This window comes from Chelmon rostratus, chromosome 8 (genome assembly GCF_017976325.1).
Source record: "Chelmon rostratus isolate fCheRos1 chromosome 8, fCheRos1.pri, whole genome shotgun sequence".
Taxonomy (NCBI): Eukaryota; Metazoa; Chordata; class Actinopteri; order Chaetodontiformes; family Chaetodontidae; genus Chelmon; species Chelmon rostratus.
The window spans coordinates 13,486,748-13,513,651 of record NC_055665.1 but is presented as its reverse complement, the minus strand read 5'-3'; the positions used below and the strand labels follow the sequence as shown (position 1 = coordinate 13,513,651).

Genomic DNA, 26,904 nt, shown 5'->3' with positions numbered 1-26,904 from the left:
CAAAGAATGTGGACTATATCTATTTCTAAAGAAGAAAAACAGGAATTGAATTGCTTTGTCAAATGAAAGTGGATTTGGTGCATCCCAAAAACAGCTGACAGCAGGTTTTCTTTTCCAAATGAAAGATCATAACTTAGACAAAAAAAATGAAGGTTGTGAGAGTCTTTTGCAGATGTATAATGACAAATACAAGATAGCAAGCTTGTCAGGGGAGAATGCAAACAGTCTGTGTGTATGACATGTTTAATCATTCACTGTGCTGAATGTCTCTTCCTGAATGCATTCTGCATGACCTAGAAGTGCAGCTGTATTGTGATTCCCATCTTTTCAAGTCTGGGCAGAGCGGTTTCTGTCTTTGCAGGTAGAACGTTGAGTCATAAAGATCAGACACAGCTCCTCACTGACTCCTGTGCAACAGGAGTTTGGCAGTGATGCTGACACAAACCAATTTGCATGTGCACCTCTGAAAAACTGCCCTGATCTTGCACATCCTGTAATGGCCAGCTTGAATCTTTCACAGAATTTACGCCCTGGAATCTATTGCCAATCAGAAACAGAATTTACCGTCCCTCTGAATGTGCGCTCAATAAAATGGTATCAACTGAAGAAAAATAAACTCACTGAGTCAGGCAGCTAGCTCTGCCTGGCACGAGCAATGGTCTGAGCACTCCCAAGTGCTTCTTGTATTCTGGTAATAAATTGTGACGAAAAAAAGGTAATGCCTGCAGTCAAGACATTTAAACACTCCCCTGATGGAACAGGTAATAGCAAGCAATACTGTTGACATCCTATTTATGGCTTCTTGTAACTGAGAGTATCCCATTTGCCATAAACACACCTCCTCCTCTATATTGTGGTGGAAAAGAGGAGCCAATTTTCTTTTCCACTCTCTTTTCTCTCCTTTTTCAGTCCGGTTTTTATCTGCAATATATAGCAGTGTATGACAAGCCCTTAGCTGCATCTGACCTCTCTTTGGATTGATGGTATGTTTGCAAGTAGTGGCCCATAAAAACAAGAGGAAGTTATGGCCTCTCATCGTGACCTCCCACCAGTTCCAGCAGTGCTTTGTGGTTTATGTGTTCATATTCCAACACACAGTTATATTTCATAGAAACTAGGAAAGAAAAATGCAGCACTTTCATTTTAAATAGTTATTATGTCTGGGTTTTCTTTCTTTTTTCTCCAGTAAAAAAAAGCAAAGTTGCAGAACAGACAGTTGACAGTTGATATTCTTGTCTTGCAGCTTCCCTGAGGGACATGTAGTTGCATTATAAGACATCCATTATTTACTTCAAATAAGATAAATTGCAAGGTTTACCCTTTGGCGATTTCTAATGTGTGTTTGACATCCATAATAAAAATTCTCTCTGACCAGCACTGTTTGACTTTTAGAGTCTGGGTTGGTTAACAGCAGTGGTGGAATGCAACTAAGTATATTTATTCAAATACGGTACATAAGCCCAATTTTGAAGTAATTGTTGTATGTAGATGTTCTACTTTTTACTCCACCACATTTATTTGTCAACTTTAGTTGTTTGTTACTTTGCATATCTCATTTTATAATCCAAAATATAATCAACACTTAAATGATGCTTTAATATTATAGACTAAGATAAAACTTTATTGATCCCAGAGAGGAGATTGACAAGATTCCCTGCAGATAAACTATATACAACAGTTAAACCACCTTTACCAGCTTCAACATTAAAGTGCTGAACACATTAATGCGTCGGTGATTATAATCCAGTGACATAAATTATTCTGAAACATGCCATTAGGCATAATGAGTACTTGATGCTCATACTTCAATGTACTTTTGCTTGCAATAGAATATCTCTAGAGTGTGGTACTGCTACCTTTCCTGATCTGCGGATCTGTGGACTTCCTCCCCCTAATGCTAGTCATGCTGTTCATCTTACTCTTAAACAAAGCTCAGGCAGTATCATTCTCATTTTGAATAGCTTTTCTGTCAAATAGACTTTAGCAAACCGAACCCTGCATAAATGAATGCATTTGTTGTTCAGTCCAAGATTGTCTATCCAATGTCACAGGCTGTGATACCAGAGGAGTACCACATATCCATAACCAAGGTGCATTTTTGGATTATCTAAAAGAAGATGGGCTCAGTTATAGTATTTCTTCCGGGTTGAGGCAGTGAAGGGAGGGATGAGCAGTGATGCTGTGCTCTGTTTGCTCCGCACATCAGCAGCCAAGCTCCTCTCTCTCTCTCTCTCTCTCTCTCTCTCCCCCTCTCTCTCTCTCTCAGTCAGACAGACTCAGGCCAGGCAGAGGCAGCGCGTCCGCCCGGAGAGGGAGACGACACCGCATAGCTGCGCTGCCGACTGAACCGTAATCACATTCACGGTCTTGTCCAAATGGATGTCCCCACCGATACCGCCCTTTGACACTGGACGGTGCTCCTGTAGCGGCGTTCAACGCGAGAAACGCCTCATCCGGGCTTGGTTGTTTGAGGTAACTGGTTCGTCTCGACGACACAGAGAGGACCACACTCTCCCCATCGTTAGCTCGCTAAGCTAGCTAGCTAACTTAGCTGTGTTACTTTGTACCGTGTCGGCGTCAGTTTTCAGCCTGGTAGCTAGCCTGCGGTCTCTTGCGCCACAGCGGTGGATTGAGGTGCCTCGTCACTCAAGGTAAGCGAACAATTTATGTTTAAAACACTGCTTTGTGGTAGTGTTTTTTTCTTTTTCAGCCACACTGTCAGCCGCTGGCTTGTTTCTGGGCAGTGAACCTCTAACGTTATCTAGTAGCAGCAGCAGCCTGGCGCTATGGCAGAGAGGCTCTTGTTGACAGAAGCAGCCAAGCAACGGGGATGTGATGCGATTCACCGTTAAACACACAAAATGTCAGCGACAGCTGCTCTTCCAACACCAGACTGAAATACGTTCAATGAAATCATGGCTCTTTTGTCCATGATCATACTAATAATTTTCGTGAATACTTGTGTTTACTCTTGATTATCAGTTTATCGTGAATGGACCACTGCCAGGTTAACATGATCTAACGCTTCATTTGACTGCGGCGAGTTTTCCTGACGGTCCATTCAAATGAGACAGACAGCTAACCTGCTTCAACGACCAGGATAATAACCATAGAGAAAAAGCAGTCCACGTTTAAAGTGGAGCATAATGGTGCCTGGACTGTGTTAGTACTCTTCCTGGTGGACGTTTCCTCATTTATCTCTGAACATTTTAAAGCTTCAGTGTTGCATCAGAGCCTGGAAAGATGATCTGTCAGCACCGGAATTTAACCCCTGGTTGGTGTTTGTGGTGTCTTCTGTGTCCTGATAGAGGTCAGATGGTTGAGTTTATCTTGACACATACAGGAGGAAACTAGCCAACAGCCAGATCAAACCACTTTCCTTCCTTGTTGGGCTGAGATTTCGAGGGCCCTCCTTCTCTCTAAAACAGTGCTTAATTACATTTCATGTAATTCAATCACTGAGAGACCTCTTATAGGGTTTGGTTGAAGCATGTGGGGCCGGACCTGTGTGAGTGTGTGTATGTGTGAAAGATGGGCTCACTGAGTGAGTGAAAGAAGAGAGAATGAGTGTGCATGAGCGAGCATGCATTAACAATGCTGTAATTATCTCAAGAGATAAGAAAATGGATTCGCTATCAATCCTGCAGGAGTCTGCAGTTGCAGGGCAGAGCAGATGAAGATGTAGGATTGACAGGGAACCAATTAAATTAATCTGTCATGTTCCTTAAAGGGAGAAAAACGAGGAGCATGTATTATTTATCCCCCTGAGTGTGTGTGCGAGCGTGCGTGTGTGTATGAGAGAGAGAGAGTTTGTCATTACCTATGCGTGTGCAGGAGGGAAATATGCTGGAGGGGAGCTGCTGTACCTTTGCACTACCTGTAGCATTGGTCCAAAGGTGCCTGAACATGAGCGGATAGCTTTGATCATGTTTTGAACAGTGGAGTTGTACAGCTTAACTACATTACAAAAGCACTGACATGACCATGTAGGTCAATACTGTGAAATTTAGTGGCTGCTGCCTAACAACGTATACATTATGTGACTTGCAAGTTCTCAGCGCATGTGTTTTTCCTGACCCGGGTTATATGTCTCATATTGAGGACCTTCCCTCAGCCTTATATCTGAACCTAGCCCTGTGTTAAGGCATGACTGTCCGGCTTTGAAAGGAAATGAATCATGTTCCTCATTTCAAGGCTGTGGAGTCGGCATGATGCGTTTCCTGCTCCGCTCTGTGTGTGTTGACTGTGTTTTCAGGCGTCGGCAGATGTGCCTCTTTTTGTGTGTGTGTGTGTCCCACTTTTACAATATCTGTTAAGGCTGATTTGAGATTTTTGCAAATTGGCAACATTTTGGCCAATCTTCGGAACATAGTGTTTTAGTGGGAGGGCAGTTCGCTGCATCTAAGTGAATGGCATCAATGACAGCCCGCAGCATATATATAATAAAAATGTCTGTGTTTGGTGTAGGTACGTCACTGTGGTCTTAGCTCATATAGAGGGTATGTGTAATAGGTTGTGTGTGTTTCCACTGTGTAACGGTAATTGTGATGATAATATCCTTGTTAGTAGTATGTTTACAAATGCAACCAAGACCATTTTTCATGTTTTTAATCATGGTCAGAAATCTGTAGACTTTTGTTTTTTTGACTGTTAAAGTTGAAAGTGAAAATCTCTGATATCCGGTCTCATAATGTGTATTGGTATTTGTGGGTCTGTGTTTGTCATAGAGAGTGGCTGTGGTGCATTTATTGCTCCGAGCTGGTCTGGAACAATAGCTCTATTCTGGCCTGCGTCTCCGGAGGGAGGCAGCAGCATTCGGCGTTCCCGGCACTATGTGTGCCAGCAAGGCTTGGTTTGGGATTGGGTTTCCACAGCCACCTGGAGCTCAGAGCACAGGAATGCCATTGTTCCTTCTTCCAGACTATGGCCGGATCAGACACACATGCACACTCAAATACACAAGACACATGCATGTACACACACTAAATACACAGTATGCATGGGGAGCTCATACCAGCCTGCATGTCCCCCAAAACTTAGGTCACTCTGCTTTGTTATGTTGTCATTGCTTGCATAAATAGACAGTGAAACATCAAGCCTCTGCCTGCACAGCCACTGAGACCTGGCATTAGCAGCAGAGCAATATGTTTGTCTCAGTGGCTGGCTAGTATTTTTAGCTGCCACTCACAGTAAATATAGGCAAGTTTAGCTTACGGTAGCTCCAGCCTATCTTCTGCTGTTAAACTGAGTTGATATTCTGCAACCCGTTTTAGACTTACAATAGGCACGCAAAGTGAATGAGAAGTGGTTCAAAATGCAATAAGTGCTGAATGAGTTGCACAATTAACTAGTAAGTTGATCAGTATAAAATTAATCAACAGTAAAGTTGAGAAACAGTTGATTGTTTTAGTTATTTATCAAGCAAAAATGGCAAACTCTGGTAGCAGTTTCTCCAATGTGAGGCATTTTAAGCATTTCAAGTCTTCTTTCCTGGTGTTATCGCAAATGAAATACTTTTGAGGTTTGTGCTGTTGACAAGAGAGATCTGGAAACACCACCTTGTGCTCAGGGTAATCATATTGAGCAGTTTTCACGATTATCAGTCATTTTCTAGACAGAAAATTTTATCAACTGATCAAAAGACAGTTGACAGACTGACTGATCATTTTCCTTGCAGACAAAAGTACAACCAAAAGCTGTGACCTCGATTTAACATTTAAATTCATTGATATGCATGCGTGTTATCTTCGAGAGACTAGAGCATGTGTAGCTACACCTCTTGCATTATCTATTCTAGCTGGCAAAATGTCAGTTTGACTTTGTTTACTTCAAAGTTGTATTTTTAATCAAATGCTCCTCTCACAAACACCAGCTGTCACTAAGACATTTGATTACTTTTTCTCTAAGGTGGGCTTTGTTTTTAATAATGTCTGATCACAGCACACATCAGACAGACTTATCTCCACACTTTACATCAATTTGTTTTGGCAATGTGGCAGTGCAGCAAAAAGCAGATGTACTTCTCACAGATGCAGCTATTTCATGTGTACCATGACATAATTTTGAAGTATATCAGGGGCATTTTTAGCCTTTTTATTTGAGAAGAGATAGTTGAGTGTGAAAGGAAACGTGGGCAGCCTAGATTTAGTGTAAACCTTACAGAAACTCACTCCGGATGTTGATAGCTAGTTTAGCTAGATCAGATAGCAGAGACTTAAATGGTTGATCTTCAGACAAAGTGAGAGAAAGAGAAAACAGAGAGGGATGAGAGGGAGAGAGAGATAGCCATCAGCAGCATTTAGTAGGTTTTTTTTCTCAGTCCTCTAGGGTTTGTAGGCAGGCAATTTAGGTGTGCATGTGTGTGTTTGCATCTGTGTGTGTGTGTCTATGCATTTGTGTCCTCTGGCTTTCCAGCGGGTCACATTAGGGATAGAGTTGCACAGAAGTGGGTCAGCCAGTGCCACCAGGGAGTCTTGCAAGCTCCCTGCTCCCTCCTGAGGCTGGAAACAATAAAGGCCAGCACAAACACGTAAACCTTGGTTGTGTCATGCCTGTACTTTTGAACATTAATTGTTGGTGTGTGTGTTCATGTGCATGACAGAGTGTGAAAAGTGTGATCTTTGTGGTTTGTCATTCATTGAGATAACCCTGTCCCTTCCTTGCTCACTGTACTTTGACTCCTCATTAACTGCTTTGGTGGAAACTGAAATGCTGCAAAGCTGTGAAGGCAACAAGAGCAGCAAGCCTAAGCTATGGCGCAGTATGTTTAGACTGCATATAGGGCCTCTACAGATGATTCAGAGCCTGTCACACTCAGTGTGTCTCAGCTGGATGGACACACTGTTTCTGCTGGCTTAATGATAAGGAAATAGGATTTAGCCCAGTATTCAGCAGAGGTTTATTTCATCTCCTCGCTGCAGTCTCTTGTTTTCTGCATTGGTTCTTCTGATGAGGAATGAATGGTCTATTTCTGTTCTCAGTTCTGTTGTGCATGTGCCTGCATTGTTGATTTGAGATTACATCATAAAGTAATAAGTAAACAGTAATATAAGCATAGTACAAGACTGACTTATAGCTCAATAAGGCAGAGATCACTCTTGAACTTCCATCCAATACAAATAAAACCTGCTGCTCCAAATAAAGTGATTCTCAGACTGTCGGATAATGTCGGAAAGCACTTTTCTAACAACGAAGTGGTCTTGTGGCCGTAGTCTGTGCCCACTTCCAGCCACCACCGGCCAGGTGTGCTTCGGCTGTTTGAAGTGATCAGTAGCAAATACTGTTCTGTATTTATTATTTACGCAGCCTCTACTCCACAGTGTTGACTATGCGACCACTCACAATAAATAGCTTTCTGGGAGAACTTTCTGGGAAGAACTCAAACCTGTGATGGACGATTGTGGATTGGAATACATAAATATTTTTAAGAAGCAAGTCTCAACTTGCAAGTGATTCACATTCCACCAAATTAGTGATTTCCTCCAAGATACTGTTGCGTGCTTTTTGTTAACATTGAGAAAAGAGCAGAAACATTGTAAGCACTTAGAATCCTTAACATGTGGCAAAGTTTTGCACTTGCAGCATGTATTATGGATTTCTCTTTGTAAAAGTTCAAAGCGACTATAATAAGTATTTTTAACATATCACTGGATCATTGGATGTGTACAGTGAAATGGGTCGCTCTTAGTGATGAACCCATAGTGAATTAGCAGACGACTCAACCTTCAGCGCTGCAGAGCTTTATCACTTCGTTGATGTCGTTGTTCAGCTTTATGGGACACAACTGCTTTTTTTGGTTCACATCATCGTTCTAAAGCTATAAGAACTGAGTTTACACTACATGGCCAGCACCAAATAACAGACAGATTAAATGAGCAAAAGGAGTGTCAATACTGGATTTACATTCACCATGTGGCAACTCCAGAATGAATGCTAATTTGTCTGCTAGTGTTGGGTTCACAGCTTTTGCCAGGTGGCCAAAAAAATCAGTTATTGCAGATTTAAGAACAACTAAACCCAATCTGTGTTCGACAAGTAATCGTTGATGCTAATGCCCTAGTTCAGTTACAACTACACAAATCAAAAAGATGAGAAGCAGCTGGAATACTGTGGCTGGGGACCAAGTGAAATGAGTCAGTTTTTGGGACATGAATGTAATGAAGGGGAGCAAAATGCATACAAATCTGACACATTGAACCCTGCTCTCAGTCTATTTTTCCACATTCTTTTTATACCTGGACATGTTAATGCAACTTTTTAAGGTTGAACAAAATCCAGTTGGATCTGCAATTGTGATGACTTGCGAAGTTGGCTTTTACTCAGTACTTCTAGTCATCCCGTGACATTGTTGACTTCATAAGCGGATCGTGGGCTTGGTACAAAGCTTTAAGAGGCACCTTGAATACCTGAGCAGAGTAAAATAATACGGACTGCAACAGCTCAGCCTGGTAGCATTGAGTAACCCTATACACTGTGTTCAGCTTAGCTCCAACAATTCCCCTTCTTTGCAAGAGTATGCGTCTGCATGTTGCTCACAGCATCTGTTTCAGTCTGAGATATGACCCAACAGGAAAAGACATAGTTTCCATGGCGACAGCCCTGCTCCTTGCCCACCTCCCTCCCCACACCCGCCATAGGAGGAAGTGGAATATGTCCAATTTTTGCTGACTCGTGTTGAAACAATCGTGTGACACACACTTAAACGCAGATGTTTCTCTTCACTTTCGACTAGAATGATTGTTTGTGTGCTTTTTTAACGTGTTTAATACTGTGAGTTTACTGAGTATTCGTCGTCGTGTTTATAGGCCTGTTTGTTTCGTAAGACTTGAATGTCATGGAAGTTGCACCTTATTGATCTCTGTGGGGATATTTGCCCTCTGCATTTGACCAAACTGTACTGTTTAGGAGCAGCAGGCAGCCACAGTGCAGTGCACGGGGGATTCATTCCAGTTGTGAAGCTAGTGCCTTAGTCAAGGACAGTGGCAGGAGCACTACCTACTGTAGCATGCCTGTCTCCACCAGTCAGCCCTCGTGGTAGGGTAGTAGTAGGGTTCAAACCCTGGACCTTTTTGCTGTTAGGCAACTGTGCCACCGTATCCACCTGGATGACAGTTTTTAATTACTCTTTGTGCACAGTGCTTTCACATTACTACTTAAAGCAATGCGTAATTAAATAAATAGGGACCGTGTTCTGATCAGTATTGTCTCTAAGATTTTTAAGACAAGTCCATGATCAACTGATGGATGAAGCAAATATTATTTGTCGCATACCTAGTCTAGGTAATGGAAGAGGGACTTTAAGCGTCATACAACAGAATGCTAATAGATGACAGGTGGATGACCAGTGAGTGCACACAAAGTACATTTGTGTGTTATGGTGAACAATTTTCTCTGCACAAATCAAGATGACAAACATGGATAAATTAGCTGCCAAATTAGCTTGCTATGTTAGTTTGGTGCAGTTTATGATGGATCTCTCTGAAAAGTTAATGTTTTCACAATGTACTCATGTCGATATCTTATGTCATCAGAGGTGGAACATATGATAATATGTACCATGAGGAAATATACATTTTGCCATACCATTAATCATATATCTGGGTGTGTTAGGCCGTTTTGCACAGCGTTCTTTAATCAGTGGTGATGAAGGGCTTTGATTTGTCTGGAACTTCATTTGCTTGTTTAGCCAAAAAAGTGTGGTTATTTTATACTGTACATAAAGAGTTTCCAAACAAACCAGATTCCAAATACATTTTTTTAGGGGCATACTCTTTTAACTTATAATACTATACAAATAGAATATCCCAATAGCTGTTTTGGTGACTTGGTTTGTTTTAAGTGGATTTCAAATCAAAGAATTGATGAGTTGTTTTTGCCTTTCAACTTCCTTCATTAAGTCCTTGTGGTTTGAGTCATGCAAGCATCACAGCTGATACAATGGGCATAAGCAACTTGTCACAACACAGTCTTAGCTTTGGTGAGCTAGGCAAGGCCACTTTTAGGGTGTAGTATCTAATTAACATGTAAACAACTTTACCAGGGGACTATCCCCCGCAGACAAGCTTACAAGCAGCACTCCTACATCAAGCAGAATATATGTAATGTAATGTCAGTATGTCGACCTTTGTTACGTTGATGATTAAATGTCTGACAGCGTCTGATTTATTCTACCAGCACTCCGAGTCACTATCTTAGCCTTGTTTTAGAGCAAGATGGTCTGTTGTGAGCAGAGAGCAGTTAGCTCATTAATCCCTGATGAAACTCAAAACTCTGGAAGTAGTTACAATTAATGAAATTACGATAATTATCTCAATAAACCTGAGAAATATAAAGTAATTTACTCAATCTTCACAAAAATAAATCTCATTTTACACTAGCAAGCGTGGGCATTAGAATTTAGATGTTCAATTCAACAGTTATCCAGTTTCTAATAAAGTCAAAGATTTTTTCATTTTCTGGTCTTTTTGTTTTTAGTTTTGTTTTGTTCAGAGTGTAGGGGTATCGGCCAGATTAGATGGCTTTTTCCCTCTCAAATGATGTAATTATTAATTAAAAATCCACTGTCAGTTGACCTCTGGTGACTGCACTGTCAAAGGTATGACTGCAATCTCAAGACTGTTTAGACCATTAAATGTTGCAAGTGTGACTGTGGCAAAATGTGGATCACAATTAGAGAAGTTTGTGTCTGTAACTGTTGGATCTGTGGTGAAGAGAAGTAGAGGAGGGACAGAAAGGACAGACCCCTGTTGTGGCAGCTCTGTACTCTGTCTTCGTTGTGTGACAGAGCGAGCTATCTGCCCCAGGCTCACCCTGACCAAGGTACAGCACTCCCCCCTGGGCCTGCACACACACAACCATCCAACTCTAACTCTTATCTGCTACCAGGCCGCTACCCTGGGTTTCTGTGTGCATATGTGTGTGTGTGTGTGTCTGAGGACTCTGAGAGTGGAGTTGTTCGGGCCTGGTCACACTGATAGCCGTATCAACAGTTACTCCTGGCTGATGGACTGCAGAACAACAGGGCCATTGTTTTTCCGAGTGTGTGTGCATTTGGCCGTATGCTAAGCCATCAGAAATTGCATTTCTAGAGCCACAAATGTCAGACGCACTGTGCTCATGTATCTTGGGGATATTTGTGTCTGTGTGTGTGTCGTATGTGCTGCAGTGTAATCTGCCAGAAGCTGGGATGTGGGTCAGTGTGGCTGCAGCTCTGCGTGGAGAGACAGCGGCAGGATACTGCCTCTGCACTTACTGAAGGGGGACTAGCCTGGCTAAAAACATGTTTCACAAAAATGCAAAGTAAAGCAGGAACCAGACATGCACTTGAGATTTGACTTTTTTAATTTCTGCATTAGCTCTGCATTTTTACATAACCTCAAACATAGTGTATGGCTGTTATATATAATTAATTTAGCTTGCTTAGATTGCTTAGATAGACCAATAGTGTGTGGAACTAGCCTTATTAGAATAAGGTCCACAGAGGCATAGTGTTAGAAATAGAGATGTACATCAATGGGACTTCTTAATCAGGCTAGACTGGAAAGAGGATGCCAGATTAGTCATGCCAGGGGCTCATATTGTGGATTTTATCTGCAGTCATTAAGCCAAATTTATTGCTGAACATTTGGACCTCAAAATAAAAGCTTATTGGAGGTTATGTAGTGTGTGTGTGTGTGTGTGTGTGTGTGTGTGTGTGTGTGTGTGTGTGTGTGTGTGTGTGTGTGTGTGTGTGTGTGTGTGTGTGTGTGGTAGGGGGGCTGTTGACCTCATGATGGAGCTGCTTAAATGAAATATTGATAGTGCTATCTTGGGTAGGAAGTGTGTGTATATGTGTAAGTGTGTGGAGTTGTATGTGTATATTTAGAACTTAAATTTAGAAGTGATTGATTGTGTATTTCGAGCAGCCAATGGCGTATTGAGTGTCCATTTTTTTTTAAATATGGTCTCATAGATCAAACCACTTGAGCTGTGAACTAGTCATGTTAAATAGCAGGATTAACAAGGACTGAGTGTGCAGACAGACAGGTACGTTATATGATGATGCCCACTGCCAAAGACAGCAACTAATAGATGATGTCTGTATGTGTTGATCAGTGGCCTTCAGTGGCACTGCTTGAACAGAAAAAAATGTAATTCTTTCTTGTTAGAGAACAACAGCTTTGATTTTTGTTAAAGGCTGATGCTGTAGAAATTGTACACACTTGCAGTGCCTCAAAACACTCTCAGCTTGCCAGTTTTATTATACAGGGTCTCCAGATGCCTTCAGCACATGTATCATGTCATTCTAACTGTGGGCCTACTGGAGCTTTTACATTAAAAGCACTTATTCAGCGTTTTGTTAAGAGCTGCATGGCAAACAACGTTTGGGATCTTTAATGTGATTGTACACAGCTAAAACCCAGCTTCTGTTGTGCAGAATGTGTGTTAGACCCACACTTTGCCACTACACCACAAAAGGAGGAGATCACATGCTGCGTAGAATTGCTAGGAAGTCTGTCCTGGATTGGGAATGTTGCCCGGAGCGTTTGAGCACACAGCTGGGGGCACGCACGCACTTACTGTAAGCCTGATCCTGTTAGCACGGCTGCTGGCCAGAGCAGGGACAGCAGGGAGATATGGAGCCGAGAGCAAATCACAAGCCCCCAGATGTCACCATGACACACAGAGATTGATGGGAAAGTTTTGGGCTAAATCTGTTCCGCGTAATCACCCAGGACACAGGAAGGAAGGTAGTGAGCATGTGTGTGTGTATTGTCGTCACTGTCATGCCTGCTAACAGTGGTCTAGCAGCCTGCTGCTCTGTCTCTTGTGTTCTCTACTCTCTGTAAACAGGAAACAGATCTCTCTTTCCTTGTGACTCCTTTCATCTGTCCTTTTCTGCCTGTCCCTTGATGCCTTGTCTGTCCCTTGGTCCCCCTTTCTTCCTCTTCATATCCCGCTTCCCTCTGTGAGCACATACAGTATGTCTAGAAAGTGACAAGCCCCTAGCTCCCAAAGCACATCGTTATTATGGAAAGCAAAGCAAGCTGTTGTGTGAGCCGTTTCATCCAGGATAAATGTGACATAGTGGCGTGTCCAGGGAGGTTGAACCAGCTGCTTCTCTACCTAATTTCTTCTTGCTCTATTCTTGGCATTCCTGTTTTTCCTCCCTGGGCTTCCCCTGGAAAGCTGTCAGAAATGGTGAGCTACAGCTACGTTTGCCTGTGATACTGTTGTTGTCATCTTTTGTTGCCTTTCCTCTAGTCCCTATTTAGCATGGATTTGGTGTTTGTGCGTGCATGAAGTGCTCCAGGCCCCTCAAGGCCTTCCTTTCCCACACCACTGGAGACGTGAGGTGTTTGACAGGGTTGGAGGTGAAAGCAAATGCTGGAAGGAGGTGGGGGGGGGGGGGGGGGGGTGCACAGTTGGTGCAGGATTGGCACAGCACTACTTGTTGTTGATAAGACCAAATATGTCATCTTTGGACTCCCTCTGTTACAACATACGCTACAAACAGAGTCACATAACACATGGAGAGATCCTGGCTGGGAACCAAACACACACACACACATACACACACACACACACACAAACATGGACAGACAGACAGACAGACAGACATCTCATGCTCATAGCAAGCACAGCTTTAAGAATAGAGACCTTTCTTCCTGTCTTAACCAGTTTTTCTTTTCTGTGTCTTTCTCTGGCACTCTTTAGATAGAGAGTGTGGAACAGTTAGGTTTAATGCTGCACCATGGCTGGTTGGCCACAGTGTGTTCATGCTCAGCTTGGGGAATTGTTAAGGACTGGTTTGACTGTCTGTTAGTTTTAGCTCAGCCCGCACTACCCCCTAAATTATCCAGAGCAAGGGTCATTTCAGGGTTCCACAACCTTGTTTGGCGCCAGTCCTGCTTTGAAGCCTCAGAGCCCTCAGGCTTTAGCATGCCAACTTTAGCTTGCAAGGTGTTATGTGAGTGCAGACATGCATACTGTAAACCACATGGTGTGTGTATGTGTGTGTTAAGTGATGTCTGCTTGCTGAAAGGGAACTCGTGCTTGTTAGCAGAGATTTCATAATTAGTCCACCCATGAGCTCCTACTCACCTCTGCATTTTTTTGTCTGCCGCAGTCGCTATTTTTTGGATTTATGAAAGGAATTACGTCGACCCAGACTGAATGGAAAGAGGCCTGTGTGGGAGAGGAGACAGACTTGGTGGATTAATGACAGGGAGTGTTCGATAGAGGCAACAGTAGGGTGGGATGATGAAGGCCCAGTCTTTTGGCTGCCATGCTGCATTCTGTGTGTTGGTTCTCATCAGGTCACAGCTGGAATGAAGAGAAGTAAGGAAGTGTACAAAAGAGAGGGAGGGCTAAGACTGTCAGAAGCAGAGAATTAGGATGTACTGATCCAACTTTTTTTTCTCCCAAAACCAATTCTGAGAACTAAACTCAGGGCATCTGCAAATACAGAATATGGCAGCAGTCATCTCTTTTCCCAAATATAAAATCAGTGCAACGCTGCCTCAGTGCACAGAACTGTCAGTGTCTCAACTCTCAGTGTACACTGTTTTGTGCATGTTTTCATTATATTTTGCTACACAGTTTGTGAGATTTTGTAACCATAATGCATCAACATCCGTTCCATTTTTTATTTTATGCTGTATATCCTGACTTGAGTGCTTGATGCATTAAAATAAGCTCACTGCAGCAAATGAATAAAGCAGATCAGAAAACTATTTAATGTGGATCGCTCACCAATACATGTTCTGCTTTATAAGGTCAGTATTGGCACTGATGCCAATCAAAGCGATTGTATCGGTCCATTCCTACTTGAGGAAAAAATGACTATTGACTCAGATAAGATGTTTTACTCTTGCTTTGCTATCGTTTTACTATCACTATCAGCAGAACTTGGCTCCGATTTGGTTGATGGCTGCGCAGCCTTCACCGGTCATGCAAAATGGTGACATTCGCCCCTGCATGACTGCTGGAGGCTGCACAGCCGTCAGCCAGACAGAGGTTTAAAACCTGTTCTTTTTAAACTGGCAGGGGCATGGTTTTTAAGCATGCATTGCCAGTTCAGAATAGGCATAAGTAATTTAACCGTCTAAGCTTTGCTGAACTCGGCAAGTACACTTTCCCCAATAAAACTCTGCAAAAATTAGCAATCTACTAACCTGCTGCCAGCGTAATGCTGGTTACTACTATGTGTCACTTTGTCCACTTTTTAATGTCTGCTATGACACTAGGACAACTGTGCACTGCCAGTCACACTCTTGTCAATCTAAGTGGTGAAAGTAAAAATAGCAGTACCACAGTGTAAAAAATAAAAAATCCTACATAGAAAATCCCAGCGAAAGTACTGAAGTTTTAGCATCAAAATATACTTAAAGGTGGCTGTGTGCATGCATGCATGCGTGTGTGTGTGTGCGTGTGTGCGTGTTTGTTTATTTCTGACCAGACAGTAGAATTTTTTTTTATAATAGTAATCAGCTGTCAGCTTATTCCTGCTCCAAACTATAAATATATATTATGTCGGACTTTAAAAATCCACTATTGGTCAACCTCTAATTCCTGTACTAGACAACTGTAATAGTATGGTAGTCATGTCATAGAAAAGATTCTGGTGTTTTTATAATGAAAATTTGAGAGTTACTGGACCAGTCCAATCCTCTTAATCTGTAAGAAAGTGGACAAACAGTATATTTCTGTCTGCTCTGTGTATACTTGTGTCAGTGCAGTGTTGGCCTACATAATGTCATGTTCCACTGGCACAGCTCACTGTTTGGATAGGTCCATCTCTGCTCACTTGCTCTGCACATCTGTGTAATGCAGAGCAAGTGTCCATCTGTTTGCCAAACCACTCAGGCATCACATGTTGATGTGCTAGGTATTCTAGGTGTGTGCTTCTGAGTTTTGAAAGACAGCATATTCACGTGTGTTTGAACTCAGGTCTGTCTTACAGCAGCAGTAGCTATTACACTCTACATTTTGTGGTTTTAAAGGACTGAGGTCAGGATTTGCACTGAATAAGAGAGCAATTAATACCCAGGTGGAGGAAAAGCTGAGGTGTGCATGTTGTAAGACCTCCAAACTTTGCCTTACTTTGCCTTGCTTGAGAAGAGCCCAGTAAAATGCACAGATATGTAGTATCTCTCTAGCTAAAATGTTCAAATTCACATTGGGTTCATTAACACGACAATTAAGTTTAGTATTGTCATTCTGTCATTCATGTTGTACATGGTTTGCTCCCTAATTTTCTAATTTTCTGTCTCTGTGCATTTCACTTTGTTCTCTCTTTTGCTCTTTGCAGTTCCTCTCTTCGTCCTTTTGTTCTCAACGTGTAGCACTCATGCAGAGCTACAGCATGAGCCGAACAGAAAGCAGAATGAGGAGAGGAAGAGGTTTGCTCCGCAGACAGAGACAGACATGGGTTGCTATTTGCACTGCAGTGTTGTGCGTGGTTCTGTGGGTTTATTTTGTGATTGTCAGGGGAATCTGATGAGTATTTATAGAAGCTCTTGCTTGTCCTGCTTCCAATTTGCAGATAGATTTCATTCCACTCAAACTTTGTGGAGGTGTGTGTAAGAAAACGAGAGAGAAAAGAGGCATAGAAAGAGAGACAGTTTGTGAAATGTGTGTGTAAGACAGAGATGGCGAGAGAGAGCGAGAGAGAGAAAACATTAGGGGAGAGATGAGGAATGATGACTCACCCAGGAGGAGACACCTTTGGTGGCCAGGACCCTTCACACACTGAGGCATACCTGCACTGCAGTACAGCCTCCTCACACTCACCAACACACGAGTGTGTGGGCTGACAGGACAAGATTTATGGTATGGCTCCTCTTGTACAAACTCTTAATATACACACACACACAGGCTGGCGATCTAAAGTCCCAGTGGACCAGAATGATGACTTGCCTTTAAAGTAGGCCAAGGACCAGATTGAAGGACACACAGACACACACACATATGGCCACACTGAGTCATATTCACTCACATCTTCATTCTCTGCGGATTTTTCAAAAATAGCAGATTAATCCAGTGAAATGAGCAGTTCTGAGAATCTGTCAGTAGTCCATCCTTATATCCCTCTACCCCTTCATCCCTCTGCCTTCTCCCTCCCTCTCTTTTTCATCCTGCTCCAAGGCTGGCAGAGTCTTTGGTTATGTTTGACCTTTGGGTGGGCGTGGACGTAGGGAGAATGGCGGATGACGGATTTATAACAAAATACAAAGGGATGCAGTGCTGGGCTGACAATTAGTAAATGACCGACAACTGGAAACATGCCTGGTGACATATGACTCTGACTGTCATTATGCGAGAGCATTATTTTGTGCATGCTAAGCCAGGAAGTATCTCTGAGGCCGTTGACTCGCAGCTTCGCCCGTGTCTTCCTGTGGTTACTTTGTGGTTTTGTGTCCCCGAGGCACAATCGGAAGGCTCTCTATCTCTTTACAAACCGTGTGGAAAAAAACACAGTACCCAATCCACTGTAACTGAAATGTTGTATGTTGAATGAATGAAAGGAAGACAGCGTGCCTTTAGAATATATGCTGACTTTCAACAAGCGTTTAAAACATGCATGCTGCTATTTTCCCATCTGCAGTAAAACAATATTAAATCTCTGTGTCTGTTTCTCTCTTGTTCAAGGAGCATGTTTGAGTGACGAGCAAAGGAGGAAGTGGGTTCTCTGACGCTCCGCCCCTCATCTGGTGGAGCACCCTACACATCTGACCAGAGACCCCTTTAGTCACTTGGACAGGTATGCAAGTAATGAAGCTGTTTTTTATTTGGCTTAAATTCATACAGAGAGGACAATAAAGTGAAACCACTGTTAATATAAAACAGCACATATTCCAGAAGTTTATCATTTAAGAGTCACATGTGAGCTGACAGTCCTTACTGTTATTCTGCTGGTACACTCATGAAGCTCCCTCAACCATCCCAGCTTACTTCTTATGTGTTGAAGCTTTTAGTATTGTTGATTTTGCTAAGTGGCATAGGTGTTTTTCATTCTATTTTGGTAAGAATTGTATTTAATCTATTGTGGCTATTTAATGTGCATTGGACTTAGCCTTTATTGTCTCCCTTAGGAGTAGTTTGTCTTGGGCATTCAAGAGACACAGTCAACGTAGCGCACATGCAAACTACAGCTAGCATGCAGCATCACACCCAGATCTATAAACACCAAAACATACACATCAAGAATATCGCGTTAGGATTTAGATGTTCCCAAAGGTTAATTGTAGGGGCGATAGACTTGGTATAGTTGCGTTAATACTGTAGCTGTATTTTTCTAAGGGGGTTCAGATGTGATACACAAACCAGATCCATAGTTAGTGATTAGCTGTCTTGCTTTGGGTCTCTGACGCATTGCAGATGCTTGCTGACCCAATGTCTTGAATCTGGGCCTCCCAGTTTGAGGGTAACCTCTGTTCTTACTTTGCTGCCCTGCTAGTTTAGAGTGAAACTATTTTGTGTCAACATTTTTTTTGAGATCTCAAGCTTGCACCAACTTGTCCACGTGCGGTACAGGATTATAGATTATCTAATAGTTGTAGTGGTTGGACTGTGTTAGACTGTGTTAATCAGGCACATGCTTTTGTTTTTCCTTACTTCTCACAGTAGTTAGTGACCTAGTCTGACTCACCGGATGTAGACTGTGGGTGTAAGCCTGCCATTGGCTGCCTACTTCAGGTGGCATTCCCCTTCCATGCCATTATCTGCATATAGCCGTTTTTCAAACCCCCCGTCGTTACTGGAAACAATCTACATGTTGAAAACAGCAAGTTACCTCTCACCCTAACCTGGTCTCTCATCGTAGGAACGTAAACAAGCTGCTGGCAGCTTTTAATAGCACTTTTAATACCACAGCTCGCCTCCTCACGTTCAAATGTGGTTTCTTTTTCCCCCTATAGCAAAATGATAATGGTGTAGCCAGACCCTTCTCCAGAGACTATTAGTGACAAGCTAGGGTGTTTTTTTTTCCATGTGTGGATACTTCAGGTTGAATACTCTCTACACATACTAATACTAATACTCTACAAACAACAAATACTTTAGTATTTTGTTTGCATACAGCTCAAACAAGGAGAAGACATGTTCAAGAGAAAGGGAGTTGTGTAGTTCATTGGTCAGAATTGCCAAATTTCCACCAATGCAATCCCTCCTGATTCTTAGGTGTTGTTTCCTTTGGTATGTTTGTGTGAGCCAGATTTGCAAAAAGTTGGTGATGATGATAGTGGTTTGTGGGTGGAATATTGATAAATAAACTCATTGTTGTTCTATTATGATTTATTTTAGTATAATGATGCAAATGAACAATGAGTGGAACAGTCCTTGGCTGGTGAACAGAGACATTCTTAATGCGAGAAGCTGTCAAAACCACATTATCCTTTTAGCAATGATCATTTGATTATTGTGTGTTCCCTTGCATTCAAGTGTTCAAGTGTCATGCCCAACTTTGACCTCGACTAAACATGATACATCATCAGATATTCTTAGTTTTACAGAGTTCAGTCAAGTTTCATGTTTCTGCTAATTGATACTGTGTTGAAGTGAACATTAACTAATAGCTGCCTGGAAGGAAGAAAAAAACCCATCTCAAATATATTGCGTGCTTTGGAAAATATTGGGCTATTTTGAAGATATCACACGACTGGTAGGGCTTAAATATGTAAAAACATCATGTTCAGTCTTTTAAGAAAAGGAAAGAAAAAGGGTTTTTTTTAGTGGATAATATGTCTCTTCTCCCCAACAATTCGGAAAGAACAAACATTTGTCTAAAATAATGTTGTTCTTATTTGCTCATGGTGCTGTAAGAAGATTTAGATATCAACAGAACAGTATGGTTGCATTGGAACATGCTCATGTCTAGGAAGTAAAAGCACAGTGTAGTGTCTGTCACATTTTTCACATTTTTAGGTTCAGAAAAAAGTCGAGGGAGACTGTTAAATTGGTTTGTCGGCAGGGAAACCCTGCTGTGATGCCAGAGCCTCATAAATCCTGGCTGGCTGGCATGAGTAGTAGTATGAGTGGAACTGAGAGCAGCTGACATACAGCAGCAGAGACAAACCTGCCAGGTCAAACAGTTTGTATCGAAGCACTGTAAGTATTGTGACTTGATTTGCTTGTGCGCGTATGTGTGTGCGCGTGTGTGTTTCCACCAATTAACACCCAGTTTATGGTGGTGTGCTAATTGTGTAAATAGTTGTAATGTGCTTTTTTCAGCTCTGTGTATTGGTGTCATCAAAGCCTTCACACTGTACTCTGGCATCTTCATTAGGCAAAAGCTCATATGTCATGAGTTGTTAAAAGAGCGATTGCAGCACACTGGATTCACACAGATCAAGAGGCATGATCCTGTGGTTTGTGTATTCTTGTGTCTGTTGTAAGTGATTTATTTGTATGTGGTTTGCTTGTACTGGATAGCCAAGCAGTTGCATGCTCTTCAGCCGTCAAGGGAACACCCCCTGTGACAATAATGTGTATTGATTTTGGTGAAAATGCCCAAGTGATTGGAGATTGAAGTGTTTAATTCCACTTTGCGCCTGTGCCAAGCTTTGCATTGGTAATCGATTTCAGCTGGGACTTGTACGCTGCCATGGGCAGTTCTCTCTGTTTTACTCTTTGCCATTTTTACATTGAGTTTTTATACTCTAAACTCTCTCATTACCAATATTAATTTTGTGTGTTAAAAAAACATAGCAACCAGTATTCACTTTTTTAACACAAACATATGCTTTTGATAAGGATCCTATTAATTCAGAATGACGGTTCGTTCTTGACCCTGGAAATAGTACTCTGGCAAAACAATCAACTCAAGAAACATGTCTGTACATGGGTCTCAGGTCTTTCCAGTTTTTATGCTTTTGTTCATCATTTCTCATGTGAAATGATCAGATTTCCCACAGTCAAAGATCAAATCCTTGCGCACTGAGTGACGGAGCAGCAAACAGGATCCAGTTTCACTGCTTGCGGCCTCCGCTGTCATCACTGTGTCCTGCTGCTTCCATTTTTTCTCTATTTCCATCATTTTGAGACTGGGTTTGTAAACTTTTGTAGCCCGGCATGTAGCCATCCTGTGTTGTGCTCTGCCAACAATGATTCAGCAAAAAATGTGAAAATGACGTTTAGAAATGACCTCTTGACTGATGAGTCAACTCATTGTTTAGTTGGCAGCCTGAAACATCAGTGTCAGTAATGAATCAAATGAACAAATGTTATGGCATTTGCATGTTGCAACAGCTTTTCTAATGTTAGCAACAGTGATCTGAAGTGACTCGCTAAGAAACACTGCAGCCATCCCTGTAATTGCATGTATGCATATGTAAATAGGGATATACTCATATACAGCGGTTAGACAGTATCCTATGTAAATATTCACTTACACATACACTGTGTATACTCTCACTCTCTCTGTTCCAGTCCTTGTCTCGCACTCCTTCCTCTATGGGACCAGTCTGTGTTCTGCAGTCAAGGTTATGACCTGGAAATGAAACGACCCCAGCCCTCTCGCCAGGAGTGGCTGTGTACCTCAGCTGCTCCATAGAGAGCAACAGGGACAGGGCTTCAGGCCATCTTGTTCTGTTTCACTTCCCTAATATTAGCCTGTGCCTTGTTCTGCTCCAGTTGAGAGGCATTACAACTGTTCAAAAAAATCACCGCGCCCATCAGCGTTGTCTTGGAAACTGTTGAGCTTATCAAGCCCACATGACCCAAGGACAGCTCACACACTGGAATAGCACCGTCTCTGGTTTTCTCATTGAAGGTGCTTCAGCAGCAGCAACATGCGATTTAGCTTATGATGGAGAATGAGGCTAGAATAAAAGGCATCTGGTTTCATAAAGAAGAAATTAGACTAGACAGAGAACAAGCATAGAAACTATGTTAGTAGTTTATTATATGAATTAGCAGCGCAAACCTTACGTTGATTAGTAACACACAAATCCTCCCCTCTCATTGGCACTCCCTCGTATAAATCCTATCTCCCTCCCTCTCTTTTAATTTTCTTTTACGCATATAAACATAAAGTCCCCAGAAGGGAGGCTCCTTGCTCCCAGACATAAATTGTGAAGCGAGTCAAGCTCTGGATCCTCTCGCCTCAGAGTTATTCCAAGTGGTTGTGAGAAACACTGGTTGTGCAATCTCTAAAGGGGGATTAAGCCTGTGGAGAAGAGGAGAGGAGGGGATATGAAGAGAGACACAGAGAAGGATGTGAAGGGGGAAATTGTGTTCTTGTAGGCAAGTAGTGATGGCAACCGCTCTTGAAAGGAGACAACATCACTAAGAGACGAACAGGGGAGTGGGGGTGGGGTGGCTGGGAGAGAAAGAGCGAGACGTCCTGGATGGAGATATAAAAGGAAGATGGAGGGAACGTGATATGTTAATGGATGAGGGAGAGCGTGCGGAGATGGAGGGATGGAGAATTGTGCGTCTGTTTAATGTCATAGGGAGCCAGGCTGTTTAAAAGAGACTTCAAAGAGCCTAGCGCCCAACATAAACTAAACTGACACACACTCACACACATGCAACACACACAGAGAAGCAGGGCCTGGGGCTGCCATGAGCACACAGGAGACCCGAGGTGTCCTCTGCCATGCCTGCTTAGAAATACAGCGAGTGGAGATGCATGGCTGAAAGACAGCAATGGGAAAGTGCGTTTGCATGCATTTAGCCCATGTACATGCATATAAATCTTGTCTGCTGCTGCTTGGAGCGCTGCTCTACTTTTTTTCTATTTGCTGTGATCACATAGCATTCAGAGAAACCAGCTGACATCTCTCTGACAGCACTGTGACATGACTTTGTGAGCAAGAATATATATGTTTGTGTTTCTGTGATGGAGAGCCTCCACGCCAGTGTCTGTTAGGTGTTTGGCAGATGTGCCGAGCTCTGCCTGCGCGGAACAGAGAAAGGAGGAAAAAATGAGCTGTGGCTGAGTTTCTGCCGTGGTATCGGGTTGTGTCATGTTACTGCGTGGAGGTCAAGCGAGGCCGGTACAATCCAGCAGCAGAAGCAGAGAAACAGGGAAGAGGGAGGTTGTGGAGCAGGGACTGACATTCAGGCTTCCCACTGCTCCTGGAATTTAAAGAATTTTGAGAGGAGTGATCCGAACAGTGAGACAAGAAATTTGATGAATTCTTCATGAGGATATCCGGGAGGATCTGGGATTTTTCCAAACAGTCAGTTTGCAGGAATATAGCTTATGTATGTACCACGTTTATTTTGGTTTGTCTTGGTATCAGCCGTCATGACCAAACTTTCTTTGAGTTTTAAGTGTATTAGGGATGTGGTGGGAAACCCTGAAAAGTAAAGAACACTGAGATACTTTACTGCGGCCTACAGAAAAATACAGAGGTTATATTGAAGAAAGCAGATGTATAAAACAGCAAGGGTGAAAGCTATGTTGACACAGTAACATCCCATATGGCATGGCAACTTGTTATAGCACTCAGCTGTCATCCATGCACTCTCTCGTCACACTTACTGCACTAAGAACAACCATAACTGTGAACTGTAACTACAGTTAATGGTGTGAACATGCTGCACTGATAATATTCAAGACAGCAACACTTCAGGACCTAGTGAGCCATTTTCCTCCCCTCCATTCACACACACACACACACACACACACACAATAATTATCAGCTAGAACCTGTATGAGCTTCTTGTGAAACTACAAATAAACATTTTAATTTTTCTAACATTTGTCTTACATTTTTTGCATTTTTTTACATACTGTAAACACTAGGATTGCAACTAACAAACATTTTCATTATTTTTCTGCCAGTTATTTTCTCAATTAATCCATCAATTGTTTGGTCTATAAAGTTGCTCATCATAATTTCCTAGAGCCCAAGTTTGGTGATTTGCCTAAAAACTGACTACCGATTAGTCAGTTACCAAAATAGTGTCTGACCGATCAAAATTGTCAGTGCTAATAAACACAAAAAGTATATTTGTAAAGCTGTATGTATTAGACTGTGTATTATGTATCATAAAACATCTCAATCAAATTAAAAAGGTGTAATTTTTTTATTTAAGCCATCTCATGTTTCAGTGTGAGACTGTCTGAGAGGGAGGTCCAGAGGTGCAGCACAGGAAAGCAAAAGACAAGAATGGCTCCTCTCAGGCCACTATGAGACTTAACCAAGCATCATATTTTAAATTTGATTAAATCTACAGTTGAGTGCCGGTGTAAACTGATGAAACATGACGTACTTTAGTTAGCCTTGTGAAAAACTTGTTGCTGTAGCTTGATTGATCTGATTTAATCATTTCCTTTTCAAGGGACTAGCTATCAGAGCATTGAATTTATCTACTGGGGGTTTGTTTGGAAAAGTTTCACCTTGTCAAACTGACAGATAACATCTGCAAAGTTACAAACGCCTATGAATCACATGACAAGCTTGGCAACAGCTGTGAAATGCAAGTCTCCAACCGGGTCAGCTTTGCATTTGACAACAGTAATTGGGTTTTTATTAAACTGCAGCAGATGGCATAGCCTAGTGCTCATTGTTATTGACTATTTGTTGCAGCCCTCACCTCTTATTGCAGTGCCCTTCAGTATTGTGTTTCTCTATTTTGTTTGATATTTATGCCCAGAGAGAACTTATAACTCTTGTTTGCCCTTTTTTTGTGGATGCTACATATGCTCTGCTGCAGAGTACATACATATATGCATGATATGATATCGGCGTGTTGGAGTTTTTCTTACAACATCATAATTAATGTTGCTCTAGGAGCATCATTGCAACTGACCAATCAGGTTTTTATGATCTCAGCTTTCGACACATTTAGCCTTTGACATGGTTAATGCTGTGAAAGACTCTGTTTTAAACCAAACCCTGATCTTTTCATAAAACCTAACCCAGTTCTGAAAAAACTAGACAGAAAAAGAAGAAACTGAAAATAATAAGTCAACTAAGTCTAAAATTAATAGGTCAGTACTATAATAATAAGTTCCACAGAGGACACAAACCCTGGTCTCCCAGGTGAAAGTCCTGTGCTTGATCCATTAATCCACCATGGCCTGCTCTCTATGAGGACGTGGTTGCTTTTTGCAATGATGAACCTGCAATACATACAGTAATTTAACTTGGTGAAATTGTTCTAACTACTACATCATGACATTGAAACTATTTGGTTCCACAGGCACAAAAGTATGAGAAATGACAAACTTTGAGAGAACAGACAGATCTCCACTCTTGTTTTCTGCTGTGCATGGCACTTTGTGCTACCAGAATCCTATCAGGTGGAATTTAGAAGTGCTGTTCCGCGGTTTTCTATCCTCCGTGGCTGCTAAGCAAAGCTAAACTAAGCTAGGCTAAGCTAGCTATGCACAAACACCTTTTTTTTTTTCCTTTTTTTTTTTCCCAGGGGCACGAGAGAAATCACTGTGGCCAAATTAATTTCCTCCCTTCTGCTTGTGCTGCTGCAACCTGAGGGATCACTGAGGCAGAGAATCAGCCAAAGAGAGGAGAGATGGTGCTGGAGGAGAGTAGGAAAGGGGAGCAGAGGAATTTTAATGTGGCTGTGTCTGTCTCTCGCTGCCTGCCAAAGAAAAGCAATTACTATCACAGCTCCTCTCTCTCTGCTCCGTGTATGTGAGTGTGTGTGTATCTGACTACACTCTAGCACACAGGGGGTTGGTATGTTAAATGTATAACGGGTAGATTGGCTTGTACACTGCAGGGTGTTTGGGCACTCTGATACAGTGGATGTCTGTTGAAACTTGAAAGCAGCTAAAGCCTTGCTTAGATACCATGAAACATCCTCTCCAGAACACAAAATGTCAGTGTTTACTTTGCTTATAATGATGCCAGACACTAACATAGCCAATAAACTCTTACAAATGATCTCAAAGATTTACTGTATGTCTGCTAGAGTGCTGTTAGACAGAAATCCAACAATCCTCAGCCTGCGATTTGTGGCTCACTCTGAGTGTGAAGGTGACCATTTGGAGAGGCGCTGAAAAACAGCCGACAGATAAGAGCAGAGAGACGGACAGACAGACAGGCGGAAGGACAAATGGAGGCATTGAGAAGATACTCTGGTGTAGAGCTGTGGGAAGGGTGGAGGTTGAGGGAAGAGAAGAGAGAGGCAGGGAGATATGAGAAGAACTAACGAGTAATCTCTGCAGAGCCTCAGAAAATCCTGTGATTGTGTGTAGCAGCTCAGAACTCACCATCACTCACACCTTTCACTCTTTCTCTCATTACATTTTTAGGATGAGGAGGTTCGCCTACTGTAAGGTGGTTTTGGCCACCTCTCTGGTGTGGGTGATGCTGGACATGTTCATCCTGCTCTACTTCAGTGAGTGCAACAAGTGTGACGACAAAAAGGAGAGAGGACTGCCTGGGAGAGACGGTGAGTGTGTGTTACCACACATAGACATGTTACGACAGAGACACACTCTCACATCTCCTCTGGCATCCTGAGTGTTTTCAATGTGCGCGCATCTCCCGCAGATACCCTGGCCAGGCCGCGGGACGGTCCCGGTGAGGGAGGGAAGCCTGTGGTGATCCCTAAGGAGAACCAGGAGAAGATGAAGGAGATGTTTAAAATCAACCAGTTCAACCTCATGGCCTCTGAGATGATTGCTCTCAATCGGTCACTGCCTGACGTCCGCCTGGAAGGGTGAGCAGCCTCCCTGCAGCTAATCATTTTTCCTGTCACTTACTTTTACTTTACTAAGTTCTCCTCAAAATGGCTGTGACTGGCAACCACTGTTGGGACAGTCCACTCTGGTGATCTGCAAGCCAAACATCTGGCGAGAACCCATCACAATCAGTCACACAGTGAGTCGCTGTTGCTCTGTAGAGGTTAGTTATGAATAATGACATAGAGGGACAGATATATGGATGCACAAATTGAGGGGGCAACCTCAACAACACTATTAATTGTGATTAAATTTTTGCA

The 26,904-nt window shown here is 42.4% G+C and overlaps 1 protein-coding gene across 1 annotated transcript in view; it reads left to right on the top strand.

The window, feature by feature from the left end:
• Nucleotides 1-2,290: 2,290 nt before the first annotated feature.
• The window catches only part of galnt1 (UDP-N-acetyl-alpha-D-galactosamine:polypeptide N-acetylgalactosaminyltransferase 1), a 39,883-nt gene continuing 15,269 nt past the window's right edge, over nt 2,291-26,904 (top strand). Inside the window, exons 1-4 of the mRNA XM_041941687.1 lie at nt 2,291-2,651; nt 17,632-17,743; nt 26,213-26,352; nt 26,454-26,622. Coding sequence (XP_041797621.1) covers nt 26,214-26,352; nt 26,454-26,622 — 308 coding nt within the window. The 5' untranslated portion in view covers nt 2,291-2,651; nt 17,632-17,743; nt 26,213. The remainder of the gene's footprint in view (nt 2,652-17,631; nt 17,744-26,212; nt 26,353-26,453; nt 26,623-26,904) is intronic.